General features: G+C 42.9%; 1 protein-coding gene across 1 annotated transcript; it reads left to right on the forward strand.

Annotated features, from left to right (window-relative positions):
* Positions 1-3468: 3468 nt before the first annotated feature.
* On the forward strand, positions 3469-16569 carry spint2 (serine peptidase inhibitor, Kunitz type, 2). The gene is made up of 12 exons (XM_079733169.1): positions 3469-4017; positions 6004-6174; positions 8297-8374; positions 9750-9920; positions 11935-12003; positions 12316-12369; positions 14228-14389; positions 14554-14622; positions 14713-14880; positions 14997-15050; positions 15425-15533; positions 15663-16569. Exons 1-12 carry the CDS (start codon positions 3573-3575, stop codon positions 15751-15753), a joined length of 1641 nt encoding a protein of 546 aa, XP_079589295.1. The 5' UTR covers positions 3469-3572; the 3' UTR covers positions 15754-16569.
* Positions 16570-17500: the final 931 nt, after the last annotated feature.

Raw genomic sequence — 17500 nt, forward strand, 5'->3', positions numbered from 1 at the left:
ACATGTTGATAGTATACACACACAAACACACACACACACACACACACACACACACACACACACACACACACACACACACACACACACACACACACACACACACACACACACATCCCTCTGTAGGGATAACCCTGACCTGATCTAGTAGAACTGGTTCTATGTGCAGACTGAAGAGTTTTTAGAGTGTTAACATAAACATAAGTTTTACAGATCATAACTTCCTCCTGCTTTTGAAGAGCTGCTCTAACGCGGATGTCCTCTGCTGCCCCTTAGTGGGCAGCTGGAGTACAACCTTCACTTCAACTTAATTTATATTATACTTAATTATACTTTATCGTTAAAAGTAAGGGTTAGGGTAGGGAAGAGGGAGCAGCAAGACGACCAGGAGTAACATAAGGAGGGGAAGGACTCCACTACAGACACAGTCCTTGAGCGAGGAGAAAACTGTTCTTATTCTGACACTTTTTTACCATAGAGACATTTTCATTGGATGCATTTCTGATTGAAAATTGTATCTCCTTTTTGCATTTTATTTTAATTTATGTACCGAGTAGAATACAGCAGATTCCCTGAACCATTTTGACTATGGAAATCAAGAATCCAGTCGGACCAGTCTATCTCCTCCGTTTATTGACGATCCAGTCACACCTGTCTGTCTGATCCTACCGACATTAGTCATAGTTCTCTTTCTTTCAGGAAGTCTAGGGGACAGATGAGCTCTAGCGTCACATGATCGGGGATTAAACGACGACAATGATACATTAGACAAATGTCTATTGATGACACAATACCCCTGTGTGTGTTTGTGTGTTTGTGTGTTTTTTGTGTTTGTGTGTAATGAGGTGTTACAGGAGGTGGGGGAGGGAAAGAGAGAATGATACAGGGAGAGAGAGAGAGAGAGAGAGAGAGAGAGGGAGAGAGAGAGAGAGAGAGAGGGAGAGAGAGGATAGAGAGAAATAAATAGATATTCAAAGAGAGAGCAAACCAACATGAACACCACAGGAAACCCACTGTGCTCTATGGCTGTCAGGCCTGGGGTCCACTCACTAACCAAGAATTTAGAAAAGGGGACAAACATCAAATTGAATCTCTACATGCAAAATTCTACAAATCTATCATAAGAGTCTAAAGAAAAACACAAAATGATGCATGCAGAGCAGAATAAGGACAATATCCAATCATTATTAAAATACAGAGGAGAGCACTAAAATTGTATTACCACAATAAGTGGGGTGACAGCAACACACTCCACAACAAGGCCCTCACCCACAGAGAGTAACATCCAGAAAAGATTACTCTTAGCCAGCTTGTCCTGGGACTCGGTCCACAACAACCAAGACATCAGGCCAAACCAAACTATAAGAAAACAATAGGAAACGCGATGGCGCATTGGAAAGGATTTACCAAAAATCTGAGTAAATTGGCATGCTACTTCTCCCTAAACAGAGAATACACCGTTGCAGAATACCTGACCACCGTGAACAGTAACACAGCCTGGCCATCGAGAAGGGATGCCACAGACAGAGCTGGCTCACAAGAGAAGACAGACTGTTCTCCCACTGCACACAAAGCCAACTGAAAACTGAGCTGCACTTCCTAACTCCCTCCCAGTCATGCCAAGACATCAGAAACACACAATTCCAACAGATTCCACAGACATGCAAGGACTTCAACACTAAAACACTCCAGCTGCTAACAAACTACAATAACTACTACTACTACTAACTCCTACTATTGGGAGAAAACCAACAATGTGCAATATCAACAGCAACAACAGATGAAAGACAAACCTTAATCCCCATAAACAGACTCATCCCACTGGACTTTAACCGCTAGCACACCTTTGTTAAACTGCACTATTTCTTCCACATTGTAAATGCCTTTCATTTATCTGTTTGTAGGAGATACTGAACTTCTTTATACACTCTTAGTTTTCCACAATTAGTTTTGAATATTCTACTAATTGATATGTATATATATTAAGTATTTAATGTTTTATATTTTTATGCCTCCAAATTTTTCATCTGCTTTGGCAATGTTAACATTTGTTTCTCGTGTCAACTAAGCTTTTTTAAATTTAATTTAATTTAATTGAAAGAGAGAGAGAGAGAGAGAGAGAGAGAGAGAGAGAGTGAGAGAGAGAGAGAGAGTCCAGATAACGCAGAGCAACCAGGTTAAGAGGTGAACATATTCGTCACTGTGTTTACTTGGTCATTATGGTAACTTGGTAATAAGTGGCCACAAAAAAAATCCATCTATAACACTAAAATAAACAACACCACAACAATAGACAACACATTAAGACAGAGAGAGAGGGTGGAAGTTGGCGGAGGATGATTTGTAGAGAGAGATACAGACAGGTAGACACAGAAAGACAGACAGATAGACAGACAGGTAGACAGGAATGTAGACAAATAGACAGACAGAAGGACTGACAGAGAAGTAGCCGGACAGCGTTACAGAGAGAGAGGACGACAGAGAGGCAGACAGATAGACAGCCAGACAGATAGACGGACAGACAGTAAGACCGGTAACTATGTGTCTACGCTTCGTCTTTAGGTCGAAGAGTTTTGCCATGTTCCCCTCCATCTGACATCACTTCCTCCTATGGCACAACAGAACATCGGCTAGCATCGGTTCGCATCATGGTCCAGAATAACTGAAAACAAACAAAACCAAATTCATGTTTGTGTGTGTGTGTGTGTGTGTGTGTGTGTGTGTGTGTGTGTGTGTGTGTGTGTGCGTGTGTGTGTGTATGTCTCTGATTGAGTGTGTGTGGGAAGGGGGGTTCTGTTAAAAGGGGTTGCGTATAAAACAGGTATGACATAAGCCATCCCCTCTACACACACATTTTTCATTTGACCTCAAGTTATCTCTACTTGTTTTTATATATATTTCTTTTTTATTCTTTTTTTTGTTTTAACAGCAAAAGCACTATTTGGCTGATTGTATATTGTAGTTAATTTTACATACTCTTATTAACGTATTTGAGTGCAACGTTAGAGAGCTCTGTTTACACATTTCTATATTTAATTATACGTAACAGTTATTTTAAATTGTAAGAGAGAGAGCGAGAGAGGGAGAGAGAGAGAGAGAGAGAGAGAGAGAGAGAAATAGTTAGTATAAAATACAGAAAATCAAAGTAGAGAAATAAACGGCTATTTACTATAGGCTTATCATCTGAACCTTCTATGGCCCAATGTGCGAACATGATATAGGCCTACTAGTCTGATATGATGGATGCAGGTGATAGAATATGCACTCGGTCCCCATCTAGCGGTTTGTCCGATGAACTGCGTGTAGAACACCTGTAGAGGCCAAACAAATATTAGTCCACATCACTTAGGCATTTTACTATTTGCGCGTGTGTGTGTTTGTGTGCGCGCGCGCGTGCGCAAGTGCGTGTGGGAGGGGCCAGAGCTCACCTTGAGAGTTCCGGTGAGGTGTTTTTTCATAAGACAACAAAAGGTCCCCAAACAAGGAAGTGTTTCTTACTAGAAGTAGAACTAGAGCATTAACAGTTATTTGAAGACCGCGTCTTAAAACAACAAAGTATTCAAACGCTGAAAGGAATGACCAAGCCAATGGGTCTCCCAGGAGTTTGGGTGGTAATTCTTCTCTTAAATGCTGTTTTCCAGACCTCCAGCAGTGCCGTGTGCGAATGGGACTGGAAAATGGACGCGGAGCAGGGTCTCGACCCCCGTTCCCTGGACGCCGGGGCACGCAAACTATCGGTGCTCCGCGACGTGCATGACATGGAACACTGCCAGATGGCGTGCTGCGCCGAGACCGCCTGCCAGCTCGCTATGATTGGCACCCCGGCGGACGGAACCCCGGAGTGCCAGCTGGTCAGCTGCATGCAGGACGGCCGGGACGTGTGTCTCCTCCAGCCCAGCACACAATTCAAGGTCTACCGCAAGAAGACACAGGTGGAGACGGAGCCGCAGAACTCCACCGAACCCCTTCCACTGTCACCCGACGCACGGGCTCTGAGCGAGGGGAATTCCACCAATGCTGGTAAGTTAATACCGGAGAGGTTTGTTAATACTGGTATATGTTTGGTCAGTCCTGGTACAGTGTTGGTTAGTGGTGGTATGGTAAGTACCAGGGGCGTTTCTAGGTTTTTGAAATATCCTGGGCTTAGCCCAGAGGGAAAGGCAATTTATTTTGTATGCTTTATTGCGCATGCACATTTCATAATGCTTTACCTAAACACACGAAATACGCAGTTTATTATAGCTTTAAATAGCTACCTGGCTGCTGTGCTGCTTATCCCCAGACATCTAAAGTTCCATTCAAGTTATTTCAGAGTAAAATGAATACAAGTGGGACAGACCTTACCTATACATTTATATATATGACTGGGGATAGGATAGGTTTATTCACTTGAGGTGGTAAACAGTCTGGTTATGTTTTTGAACCGTTTATTATCTTGCCTTGAAGGTCTATCTAGAAGGACTAAGCTATTTTATTTTGAGATGCCCCTGGAATCCCCATGTTTGTTTATAGTGTAAAGCAAGCAAGCAAAAAAAAAATGATTTGGGGCTAATTAAATAATATCCGGGGCTTTAGCCCCGAATGAAACAGCCTAATGACGCCACTGGTAAGTACCAGTTAGAGGTTATTCATACTAGTGTAGGTTAATACTAGAGACTTAGGTAATACCAGTAGGGTGGATTAGTACAGGTACAAGGTTGGGTTTAGTCTAGTCTAGGTTAAAGAGACAAAATGCCTGCTGCGTCACCATTGCTTTTGGACAATGTACACGATTAGGATGATTGATTGGCTCTGTGTTACTAGCAGCTGTTATCTTAAAGTTGTGTAAGTAGTCTTTCTGGTCTCAGTGGAAAGCATTCAGCGTTGTGTTTGAGGGTTGGGGATAGTTGCATTGTGCACACAAGCTATGTCCTCCACGCCCCGCCACTCCTTGCATCTCAGCTTTCATTCGTTGTGCTGCATAGTTTGAGGAAGATGTGGACCATCCGGTTAGGTAACTCCTAGTACTAATGCATTGGGTTAGAGATGGTTAGTTTAGATGTTGGGTTAGAGGAGGTTATTTCAGGTTTTAGGTTAGACGTGGTTAGTGTAGGTATTAGGTTAGAGATGGTTCGTTTACGTATTCATTAGAGATTATTAGTTTAGGTATTATTAAATGGTCAGGGTCGATGTTAGGTTAGAGATGGTTAGTTTAGGTATTCGGTTAAAGACGGTTAAGTCAAGGTGTTATGATGGTTAAGTTGAATTAAGCGTTCTGATAAGCAACGGTGACATCTGTGTAGTTGCACCATTAGATGAGCACATTTAATAAGAAGTATTGGTCAACAACTTCCTCTTGGTTCAATCTACAAGAACCCAACGGAAACATGTAATTTTTTCAAGAAACAATGTAGATCTTATATTCTGGTTTGACCTCTTCCAAACATAACGCTCTTCTTAGGGCATCACCATTTTATAGTGCTGTTTGAAATTTGGGTGTACAATTCTAGTCCCCCACATAGTCACTACTCAATACTCTCATTGTACCATACTATGCACTTATTTGCTCATATCCCATGATGCAAAGGGGTTTTCTATGTCATCTACTTCCTCCATAGAGACTTTCAGGCACACACTGGTTCTTTATACAAATTAACTGTCAAGGAGCAATATCTAACACGGGTCAATAGTGTACTATTTAGTGTCCACTACATAAGTTAAGTGAACACAGACTTTGTTTACAGAGATTATCTTGATGATGTTTAGATCTAACACTTCATGAACTCCACCAACCTAACCCTAACCCAGCTCCATCCAGGACACCGTCTGACCGTTCTGTCCTCCCAGGGGCTAGCCAAACGTCCCCCTGAATGAGGTTGTTCGAAGAGAGCAGGCGTAGGAATGTGATGTTACAGGGATGTTGTCTCTGCAGGAGGCCAGTGAAGATTGGTTCAACGTTGTCTTTCTCCTCGCAGATTTGGAACTGTATTTGTATCTGTAGTCACTCTTTCTCTCTCTCTCTCTCAGATCAGTGCAGGGGGCCTATGACGGTGGGTTCCTGCAAGGCCGCCTTCCCACGGTTCTACTACGATGTGACCACCCAGAGCTGTCTGAAATTCGTCTACGGAGGCTGTGAAGGCAACGGAAACAACTTCGAGAGTGTGCAGGAGTGTGAGAATGCTTGTGCGGGGGTCAAAGGTAACACACACACCGATTCTGGAGGAGTTATAATGTTATAGAAACAAGCCCAACGTGGCTATATCGGATGGTATGCTAACACACAAGTCGCAGTAGCTAAAGCAACAGTAGCTCTGTGCATGCTGCCGTCAACTCCTTCATGAGTCCGAATTGGGTTTCTACGGTTCACTGTTAGCTTAGCTACTCAAACCTACAACCCCTAACATGTCGTGTGTGTGTGTGTGTGTGTGTGTGTGATAACGTTGAGTCTGAAGAAGTGCGCGTGTTTCTTAGTGATGGATTCAATGATTCTTTTCCTTGATTCAGTTTGAGTCGGTCAGTTTGCCAAGAAGAGTCATTCAGAATCGTTCGTTCGTTCAGTCGAGTTTCCGGTAGCGGTAAATCGAATCATGGAATGCACGGTTCTCAGCTGAGTCAGTCGGACTCAGCTCCTCCCTCGTTCTCATTCTCAAACGATCGTGGAAGTCGTTCATCAATCAACATTACAACTTTAACCAAACGCAGCCGGACGGGGGGGGGTGTAGTTGATTATTGGATGTTTAACATATCAGCAAGATAATAGACTTAATTTAGCATTGATGGTGGGGGTGCTGGGTGGAGAACGAACCATGAAAGAACAAGCCAGATTTACGAGACATTCAAATATTTGATTAATCTGGCATGACACAGAAAGTACAGAGACAGCATGCATTTACCATTTCACTGATGTTTAATCGTATTATCGTACACTCGCTCATTAAGCCTCTTCCCCCTTCACCACTCAGTCAGTGAACGAACAACGAGTCAGCGACTAGTGGGTCTGGGAGGAGTCGAGGCTGAGACGAACGAGAGAGAAGAATCAGTTCAGTTCGTTCTTGCTAAAGATTTGTTCATTCAAACTGATTTGGTCGCGAACGACCCATCACTAGTGCTCTTCAGCTGTACTACAAGTAACTGCCATCTATCAGTTTAGTCTCCCTTCCTATATTTATATTTTAGTTTGTAACGAGTCTGTGTAGGCAGGGATCTTGGAACTATGTATTTAAAAGTGTGTATATTTGATTTGAAATAGTGCCGTTGAGACCTGGCGTAATATGTCCCAGTTATATAATAAAAGTACCGGTGTTTACTCCTACCTGTTGCCTGACTTCGACTTTATGCTAACCGGAGCTAACCTTGACCTGCTCCATCGCGCGTGTGTGTGTGTGGTTATAGATCTCTGCCTATGCAGAACATTCAGATGCAGGTGTTGCTGAGGATTAGGGTTGTATCAGGGTAAAGGCTGGTTTGGGTATGTTTCTGTGAGTACGGTTTGCATGAGTCTGACCAGTTTAGCCAACAAACGCATGATCACCCGCACACAAACAGCAGCACACATAAACACACACACAGACTTGCACTCCCTTACGCACATATAAAAGGCCAAATGGGTCAAAATTAATGAAGTTCCACAACTCTACAACAGCCTAAAATAAACTGTTTTGGATGGCGTTTTGGAAGTCAAATGAACTCCTCTTAGTTCTCGCAGCCAGGAATTATGCACCTTCTTCACCCAGCCAACGAAAACCAAAGTCAGACCACACCAGTCTATTAATGAATGCTCTATCGTTCGCACTGTGCATTACACTATGTGGACCTAGGCTATATCGGGGGGTTAAATCCATGTTCAATTCAGGAATGCACTGTAGACTTACCATTGTTGTCACTTGGATCGATCTGTCTCCATTTAGTCCTCACAAAGTAACGTATGGATCAGTGTCTCCGCCTGCTACGACTGTTCAATGTGAACTTAATGTCTGTCGTGTGGCTGTTTCAATAATAGGCAATGTTAATTTACCACATCAAATCAATAAAGATGATTGTTGTATGTTTTGTTCACAAGAATACGGTCTACATCAAGAAGAGAAGATGTAGGTCTACAAAAACACACATTAACTTCACACTCTTAACTTCACTCCACCCAATCACTATAAAGACCCTCCCCCTCATTACATAAAAACCTCCCACTCACTTTACGCCCTGTCCTATTCCTAACATAAACCCTCCCAGTCCTTGCATTACCCAACCTACCCACTACCTGACTCCTCCCACACCATCCGTATGTGTGTGAGCTGTAACCATGGTGATGTCCTCCCTGTCCCAGGACCAGTGGTTGAGCCGGCCCCCCGATCCCGCTCCTTCCTCGCTCCATCTCCATCACCGTCACCCGCTAAGAATCCTGGTAACCCATCTCATCTCTTCATGATGCTGTTACCGTGACGATAACCAATCACAGCGCCTCAAGATGCGCACACACACACACACACACACACACACACACACACACACACACACACACACACACACACACACACACACACACACACACACACACACACACACACACAGACCTGCATGGAGACTAGACAAGGCTCCTCCCACTCCCGCCCAATTAGATGAGCACATTTAACAAGAAGTATCGGTCACCAACTTCCTGTTAGTTTACTCTACAAGAACCCAACGGAAACATGTCATTTTTTCAAGAAACGATGTAGATCTAACATCCTGGTTTGACCTCTGACCTCTTCCCAACGTAATGCTCTTCTTAGGGCATCACCATTTTATAGTGCTGTCTGACATTTGGGTGTACAATTCTAGTCCCCCACATAGTCACTAGTCAATACTCTAAGTGCACCTTACTATACAACTGATAGGCACTTATTTGCACACATCCCATGATGCAAAGGGGTTTTCTATGTCATTCACTTCCTCCATAGAGACTTTCAGGCACACACTGGTTCTTTATACAAATGAACTGTCAAGGAGCAATATCTAACACGGGTCAATAGTGTACTATTTAGTGTCCACTACATAAGTTAAGTGAACACAGAATTTGTTTACAGAGATTATCTTGTAGATGTTTAGATCTAACACCACTTCATGAACTGGTTACCGTGTGAGATGCAGCATCCCGGCTTGACTTCAACCTACCCACGTTCTTCCACAATGAGTCCCCCTGAATGAGGTTGTTCACAGATAGCAGGCGTAGGCAAGTTATAATTAAATATAAATTAATTACTGCAGGGGGCCAATGAAGATTGGTTCTAAGTTGTCTTTCTCCTAGCAGATTTGGAAGTGTGTTTTGTTAGGGCTTACAATATCGATTCATAGGGCATGAGATCTATTTTTTCTTTTTTTTCTTATAGTTTTGTTGCCATTATTATTATTTTTGCCCTTTAATAAACAATGCCTTAATGCAATTTGCAGTCATGGAATGTTGTAGTTCAAGTACACTTTCTCTTGCAATTCCTATCTAATTTCAAAATTGCACTTTTAAGACTTGAGACACTTTTGTGTACAGCTCAAGTTTAAACTGTCCAATTTTCAAGTTTGTACTTAAAACCTGTTGTTTAAGATGAAGAGAAAAAATAAATTACATTTCTATTTTGTACAACAGTTGAGCCATTTTCATTATTTAAGAGCAGATTGAATCGAATTGAATCGTGATTAATCGATTCAGAACCTTATGAATCGAATCGATTTAGGAAATTGGCCATGATACCCAGCCCTAGTGTTTATCTGTAGTCACTCTTTCTCTCTCTCTCTCTCTCTCTCAGATCAGTGCAGGGGGCCTATGACGGTGGGTTCCTGCAAGGCCGCCTTCCCACGGTTCTACTACGATGTGACCACCCAGAGCTGTCTGAAATTCATCTACGGAGGCTGTGAAGGCAACGGAAACAACTTCAAGAGTGTGCAGGAGTGTGAGAATGCTTGTGCGGGGGTCAAAGGTAACACACAAACCGATTCTGCAGGCGTTATGATGTTGTAGAAACAAGCCCAACGTGGCTATATCAGATGGTATGCTAACACACACGTCGCAGTAGCTAAAGCAACAGTAGCTCTGTGAATGCTACCGTCAACTCCTTCAGTCTGAATTGGGTTTGCCTACTCTTCGCTGTTAGCTTAGCTACTCGAAACATTTTAGGGGTTGTAGGTTTAAAGGGTAATTCCGGTGTAAAATGGATTTGGGATATGTTTTGTATGATAACGAGTTGAAAGGTTTGTTTTGGAGCATATAGACGCTTTCTTCATTTGGCTGTTTTTAGCCGATTCTATCAAAACGCAATAAACTTGGAACGATGGGGGCACTGGTTATGGTAAAAGCTAAATCGCTATTTTAAACCACTTAAAAGGCTAAAAGTAGCCCGAGACTTCTTTGGTAGTATAATAAGGGTCTTAACATATAAAACGAGGCATTGAGAACTTTGTAAGTGTACAGATTGTTTATTAAAAATGACATTTTATTCACACAATACCATCAGTAGATCACCCGTCGACGCCATTTTGTTTTTAAGACTCGATAAGTAAATTGGCGAACACAGAGCTTGCTTGTTGTTGACGGATGTCACAATCTCTGTGTTCTTCAATCTACCTATCGGCTAAAAACAGCCAAATGAAGAAAGCGTTTTTTGTGCTCCAAAACAAACGTTCAACTCGTCCCTTTAATTACCCTTTAAGTCCAATGAGCCATAGAGCGACGTGTGTGTGGGTGTGGGTGGAGAGGGATATAGATCTCTCTGCCTATGCAGAGAGAGAAATTTGCATGTCGCTAAGGGAGAGAAGGAATGTTGTTAAGGAAAATGTTTGTTGTGGTATGGGACCAGAACATTCAGATGCAGGTGTTGCCTGAGGATTATGGTTGTGTCAGGGTAAATGCTGGGTGAGGGTTGGTTTCTGTGAGTAAGGTTTGCACGGGGGTTAGGGTCGGGTGTGGGTTCTACATGTTGTCTGACCGGTTTAGTCAACAAACGCATGATCATATACAACACACATTCACCCGCACACAAACAGCAGCACACATAAACACGCACAGACTAGCACTCAAATGCGCACATATAAAAGGCCAAATGGGTCAAAATGAAAGAATTTCCACAACTCTACAATGGCCTAAAATACACTGTTTTTTGGATGGCGTTTTGGAAGTCAAATGAACTCCTCCTCTTAGTTCTCGCAGCCAGGAATTATTCACCTTCTTCACCCAGTCAACGAAAACCAGTCAGACCACACCAGTCTATTAATGAATGCTCTATTGTTCGCGCTGTGCACTACACTATGTGGACCTAGGCTATATCGGGGGGGTTAAATCCATGTTCAATTCAGGAATGCACTGTAGACTTACCATTGTTGTCACTTGGATCGATCTGTCTCCATTTAGTCCTCACAATGTAATGGATCAGTAATGGATCAGTGTCTCCGCCTGCTACGACTGTGTTCAATGTGAACTTAATGTCTGTCCATATCAAATCAATAAAGGTGATTATTGAATGTTTTGTTCACAAGAATACGGTCTACATCAAGAAGAGTAGATGTAGGTCTACAAAAACACACATTAACTTCACACTCTTCACATAACCACTCCCACTCACTATAAAGCCCCTCACTCACTATAAAGCCCCTCCCACTCATTACATAACCACTCCCACTCACTATAAAGCCCCTCACTCACTATAAAGCCCCTCCCACTCTTCACATAACCACTCCCACTCACTATAAAGCCCCTCACTCACTATAAAGCCCCTCCCACTCATTACATAACCACTCCCACTCACTATAAAGCCCCTCACTCACTATAAAGCCCCTCCCACTCATTACATAACCCCTCCCACTCACTTTACGCCCGGTCCTATTCCTAACATAAACCCTCCCAGTCCTTGCATCACCCATCCTACTCACTACATGACTCCTCCCCCACCATTCACATGTGTGTGAGCTGTAACCATGGTGATGTCCTCCCTGTCCCAGGATCAGAGCTGACCATCCGATCCCGTCCCGTCCATGGATCATATCCAACAGCCCCCGCTGAGGAGCCTGGTAACCCATCTCTTCATAACACTGTTACCATGACGATAACCAATCACAGCTCCTCACGATGCACACGCACACATACAGACCTGTATGGAGACTAGACAAGACTCGTCCCGCATCTAAATGAACCACACCTGCATATTTGCTCATCTACATATTCCTTCCTTCTAGTGGCATCTGGTATACGGAACAGACAATGATGAAATTCCACTCTCTCAATCTCGGTCCCTCTCTCTGCCTCTGTGTCTCTCTGTCTTTCTTTCTGTGTGACTCTCTCGCTCTCTGTCTCGCTGTCTCTCTGTCTCTCTCTGTCTCCAGTTCCTCATTCCTCCGATGTCCCTCTACCAGAGATTTCTGAAGAGGATTTTGCACGTAGGTACCAACAGAAAATTGGCATCAGTATGAGAGAGAGAGAATTCATTACTATATATATATATATATAGAGAGAGAATTCATATATATATATATATATATATATATATAGAGAGAGAGAATTCATTACTATATATACATACAGTGGGGCAAAAAAGTATTTAGTCAGCCACCAATTGTGCAAGTTCTCCCACTTAAAAAGATGAGAGAGGCCTGTAATTTTCATCATAGGTATACCTCAGCTATGAGAGACAAAATGAAAAAAAAAAATCTAGAAAATCACATTGTCTGATTTTTAAAGAATTTATTTGCAAATTATGGTGGAAAATAAGTATTTGGTCAATAACAAAAGGTCATCTCAATACTTTGTTACATGCCCTTTGTTGGCAATGACAGAGGTCAAACGTTTTCTGTAAGTCTTTACAAGGTTTTCACACACTGCTGCTGGTATTTTGGCCCATTCCTCCATGCAGATCTCCTCTAGAGCAGTGATGTTTTTGGGCCTTCGCTGGGCAACACAGACTTTCAACTCCCTCCAAAGATTTTCTATGGGGTTGAGATCTGGAGACTGGCTAGGCCACTCCAGGACCTTGAAATGCTTCTTACGAAGCCACTCCTTCGTTGCCCGGGCGGTGTGTTTGGGGTCATTGTCATGCTGAAAGACCCAGCCACGTTTCATCTTCAGTGCCCTTGCTGATGGAAGGAGGTTTTCACTCAAAATCTCACGATACATGGCCCCATTCATTCTTTCCGTCACACGGATCAGACGTCCTGGTCCCTTGGCAGAAAAACAGCCCCAAAGCATGATGTTTCCACCCCCATGCTTCACTGTAGGTATGGTGTTCTTTGGATGCAACTCAGCATTCTTTCTCCTCCAAACACGACGAGTTGAGTTTTTACCAAAAAGTTCTGTTTTGGTTTCATCTGACCGTATGACATTCTCCCAATCCTGTCGTGGATCATCCAAATGCTCTCTAGCAAACTTCAAACGGGCCCGGACATGCACTGGCTTTAGCAGGGGCACACGTCTGGCACTGCAGGATTTGAGTCCCTGGCGGCGTAGTGTGTTAGTGATGGTAGCCTTTGTTACTTTGGTCCCAGCTCTCTGGAGGTCATTCACTAGGTCCCCCCGTGTGGTTCTGGGATTTTTGTTCACCGTTCTTGTGATCATTTTGACCCCACAGGGTGAGATCTTGCGTGGAGCCCCAGATCGAGGGAGATTATCAGTGGTCTTGTATGTATTCCATTTCCTAATAATTGCTCCCACAGTTGATTTCTTCACACCAAGCTGCTTACCTATTGCAGATTCAGACTTCCCAGCCTGGTGCAGGTCTACAATTGTGTTTCTGGTGTCCTTTGACAGCTCTTTGGTCTTGGCCATAGTGGAGTTTGGAGTGTGACTGTTTGAGGTTGTGGACAGGTGTCTTTTATACTGAAGTATATACTATACTACTATACTAAGGAGTTCAAACAGGTGCCATTAATACAGGTAACAAGTGAAGGACAGAGGAGCCTCTTAAAGAAGAAGTTACAGGTCTGTGACAGCCAGAAATCTTGCTGGTTTGTAGGTGACCAAATACTTATTTTCCACCATAATTTGCAAATAAATTCTTAAAAAATCAGACAATGTGATTTTCTGTTTTTTTTTTTTCATTTTGTCTCTCATAGCTGAGGTTTACCTATTATGAAAATTACAGGACTCTCTCGTCTTTTTAAGTGGGAGAACTTGCACAATTGATGGCTGACTAAAAACTTTTTTGCCCCACTGTATATAGAGAGATAGTTATGAATATAATAATATATATAACTGCAGACAATGAGGTCATATCCTGTCCTAACCCTGACCTCTGACCTCCAGATCGCTGTGGGGCGGTGCCAGCGGTGGGACCGTGCCGTGCGGCTCTGCCTAGATGGTACTACAACGGCAGCACACACACCTGTCAATCATTCATCTATGGGGGATGCAGGGGCAACAAGAACAACTACGGCAGCCAGGAGAATTGCATGGACGCCTGCACAGGTAGAACCTACCTCACTACCTCTCTGGGTCTCACTCACTCTCACAAACACAAGTCTCTCTGTCTTGGGCTCTCTGTCTATTTGTCTCTTTGTCTGTGTGTCTCTGTAAAGGGATGTGTTGTGGTATGTATAGTAAGTGTCCTGTGCTCTCTCATCCCATAATAGTCACTGTGTTGCCGTCTCCCAAAAAATCCAAAGGCAAAATGATTCCAATGGAACCCCAGGACAGCAAAGGTAAGCCAGGAGCGACAGAGGATGGTGAGGGCACTGAGCATAATGTATCAATATCAGGGCTAACCTTGACCTCTGACCTCTGACCTCTAGACCACTGCCTTAAGGGCCCTGAGCCGGGTCCGTGTCGCGCAGCCTTCCCTCGCTTCTTCTACCAGCCGAGCACCGGCTCTTGCCACTCCTTCATCTACGGAGGTTGCAAGGGCAACAAGAACCGCTACGAGACACTGGATGACTGCATGTCCAAGTGTGACGGGCGAGGTACCCATGACCTTTAACCCTTGACCTCTGATGGCCTCGAACCCCCTTAACCTCTGACCCCTAGTGTCGACCCGGCCCCGATGAACTGTTAACTCTGACCTCTCTCTGGTTCACAGGTCACACAGGTCAGGATGCCCAGGGGAACGTTGGAGGAAGAGACCGCTCTCCAGGTGGCAAATACCCTGATGTGTACCCTGGATGTGTATATATATATATATATATATACTCTGTTTTGTACCCTAGTATAGATATACCCAGATGTGTACCCTAGTGCATATATACCCTGATGTCTATCCTGATATCTACTCTAGTGTATGTATGTATGTATGTATGTATGTATGTATGTATGTATGTATGTATGTATGTATGTATGTATGTATGTATGTTTTTTATTGTAAAAGAAAAGTCAAATTCTTAACTATACAGGAAGAATACAGCTATACATCACAAGGGCATAATGATACAAAAAATTAACCTGAATATACCCTAATATCATATCTACCACAATATTTGACCTTCTCTGTCTTTCTGCATGGTCCTCCAGCATTCTTCCTCGTTGGTACCCTGGCGGTGATCTCTGTTCTGGTTCTGACCGGTCTGGTCATGATCACCCTCCACCGCAACAAAGTCATACGCCGAAGCACCACAATCAGGTCAGTCACCCAATCACACGCAGCGCCTCAAACGCACGCAGCACCTCAAACACACGCCACTTACCCTGAACCCGTACCGAAAGGAGCCGACAGAACTTTGTACTGACCTGATCTGGACTCCCTCCACAGCGACAAGGAGGAGCTGCTGCCCCAGCAGGGAGAGCACTCATCCCTGGAGTCTCTGTCCATCCCAGAGAGCCCCAGGACGGGCAAGGTGTAATGCCAGGGCCTGGCTTCACGCTCGGCCCTGAGCTCAGATGGTCTCCTGGGCTCCGGTGATAGAAATGATCTCAATGAGTTCAGAGTTTTTCTTCATTTGTGTGAAACTGCCAACATACTACTGCTACTCCCACTAGAACTACCACTACTCTGAAACAGGATGGATCCACCTTCCACTTTTGTCAATGTAAGCCTGATGTGTGTTCTTCCTCTAGACCTGTCATGGAGGCACTTGTTCTGCTTTAAATGGGCTTGAACTCTAAGCCCACGTGTGTTTCTCAGGTACTATTTAGAAATGAAAGCTGTTAACGCGATCTTGTTATGACCTCTAACCCTAGCTTGCGGGCATGCCCGTGTAGAACGAGCCAGAGATAAACTTTAATTTATTATTCTGTGAAATAGAATAATATTTCTGCAAACAAACGCTTAAGAAGGAACCTTTTTTTATTTTTTTATCTGAATTTCTTTTATCGGTTAATCAGCCCTAGCTTCTATGGGCTACAGACCTGAAGGATGTTGTGAAATGCTCTTTTAAAACTGTTTCTCATTGCTTTTAATAGAATCTTAATCTGTTTTTTTTTTTTCTCAATGAACAATATGAATGTAAATGATTTGTCAGTGTTGTGGACACCACTCTGATTCATATAAACGATATTCTCACGTTTGAACAATAATTTTGAAATTAATCTCATAAACACATTTAAATGTGATTTTTTTTCTAATGCTTCAAACAGACAAATCATTAAATGTTTGTGTCCCTTATTATCGTTGTACTGACCTCTGAATATTCTCTTCAATAAAAATGGACCTCTCTAAATCTCTGTGTCACCTGGGGGTTTCTTAGCTGGTCGGGCGGAGGGGAGCGTGGTAATGTTTTCCCCCCGGCTGTATTCCTGATCACCTTTAGCCGCCTGTTACTAACAGTGGCCAGCAGAGGGCAGTAGCTATCAGAGGTCCGTTTTATGAGAAAACCCCATCATAAAAAACCTACAATATAAACACACTTGCAGTGTATATTAGTTGTTTCATATCTGCCATTCCCCACAATGCTATAATGCTGTAACTCCTTAATATCATACTTTGTAAAAAATATAGCAGGTAGGCTTCAAATAGGATTTGATCAAAAATTAATCTGATTAAGTCCTGTAAATAGTTAATTCGGGTGAAAGCAGATTGTATCATGTCATCAACTGCTAGATGTAATCTGGGCCTGAGAATTTAAACCTCCATGAATCAATCATATTTGGGTTCATAGATCGAGGTTCAGATCGACTAATCAAACTGTGTTTTAGTATTTCACTAAAGTGTAGGATAGGATCACCCTGATCCAGATTTAGACATTTCAAAATGACAAGATCCTGATTATTAGTGCGCTCAGCCTTCATAGCTTCAACTTCTTAAATTACAATATATATATATATAATATTAAAGAATAATAGGCACAAGACTATTGAACTCTGGACTGTGATAATCCCAATGACCCCCCCCCCCCCAATCTCCCAAACGTACACACAATAATTTAGATGCACAGTATTCTATTGTATTTATTTGACTACTTAGTACCTGCACTGTCGAGGAGAGCTTGCACTTGAAAAACTTGAATTTCATTGCCATCAGTGACTGCTAAATGCTGCATGTTTGTTGTGCATTTGACTAAATAAAGAATTTGAACTTCAACTTCAACATTAAGGGTAATTTCTTTAGCAGTTAAATGTTTGCGTGTCCCTGGTTATTGTTGTATTGACCTG

This window comes from Pollachius pollachius (genome assembly GCF_949987615.1).
Source record: "Pollachius pollachius genome assembly, chromosome: 3".
In the NCBI taxonomy this organism is placed as follows: Eukaryota; Metazoa; Chordata; class Actinopteri; order Gadiformes; family Gadidae; genus Pollachius; species Pollachius pollachius.

What these genes read in the sequence shown, in the direction of transcription:
- spint2 (XM_079733169.1), top strand. Translation starts at nt 3,573, where the DNA reads ATGACCAAGCCAATGGGTCTCCCAGGAGTTTGGGTGGTAATTCTTCTC. An exon ending in GGGGAATTCCACCAATGCTG is followed by an intron (nt 4,018 to 6,003) that starts GTAAGTTAATAC and finishes TCTCTCTCTCAG; the next exon opens with ATCAGTGCAGGGGGCCTATG. An exon ending in GGAACCCCAGGACAGCAAAG is followed by an intron (nt 14,623 to 14,712) that starts GTAAGCCAGGAG and finishes TCTGACCTCTAG; the next exon opens with ACCACTGCCTTAAGGGCCCT.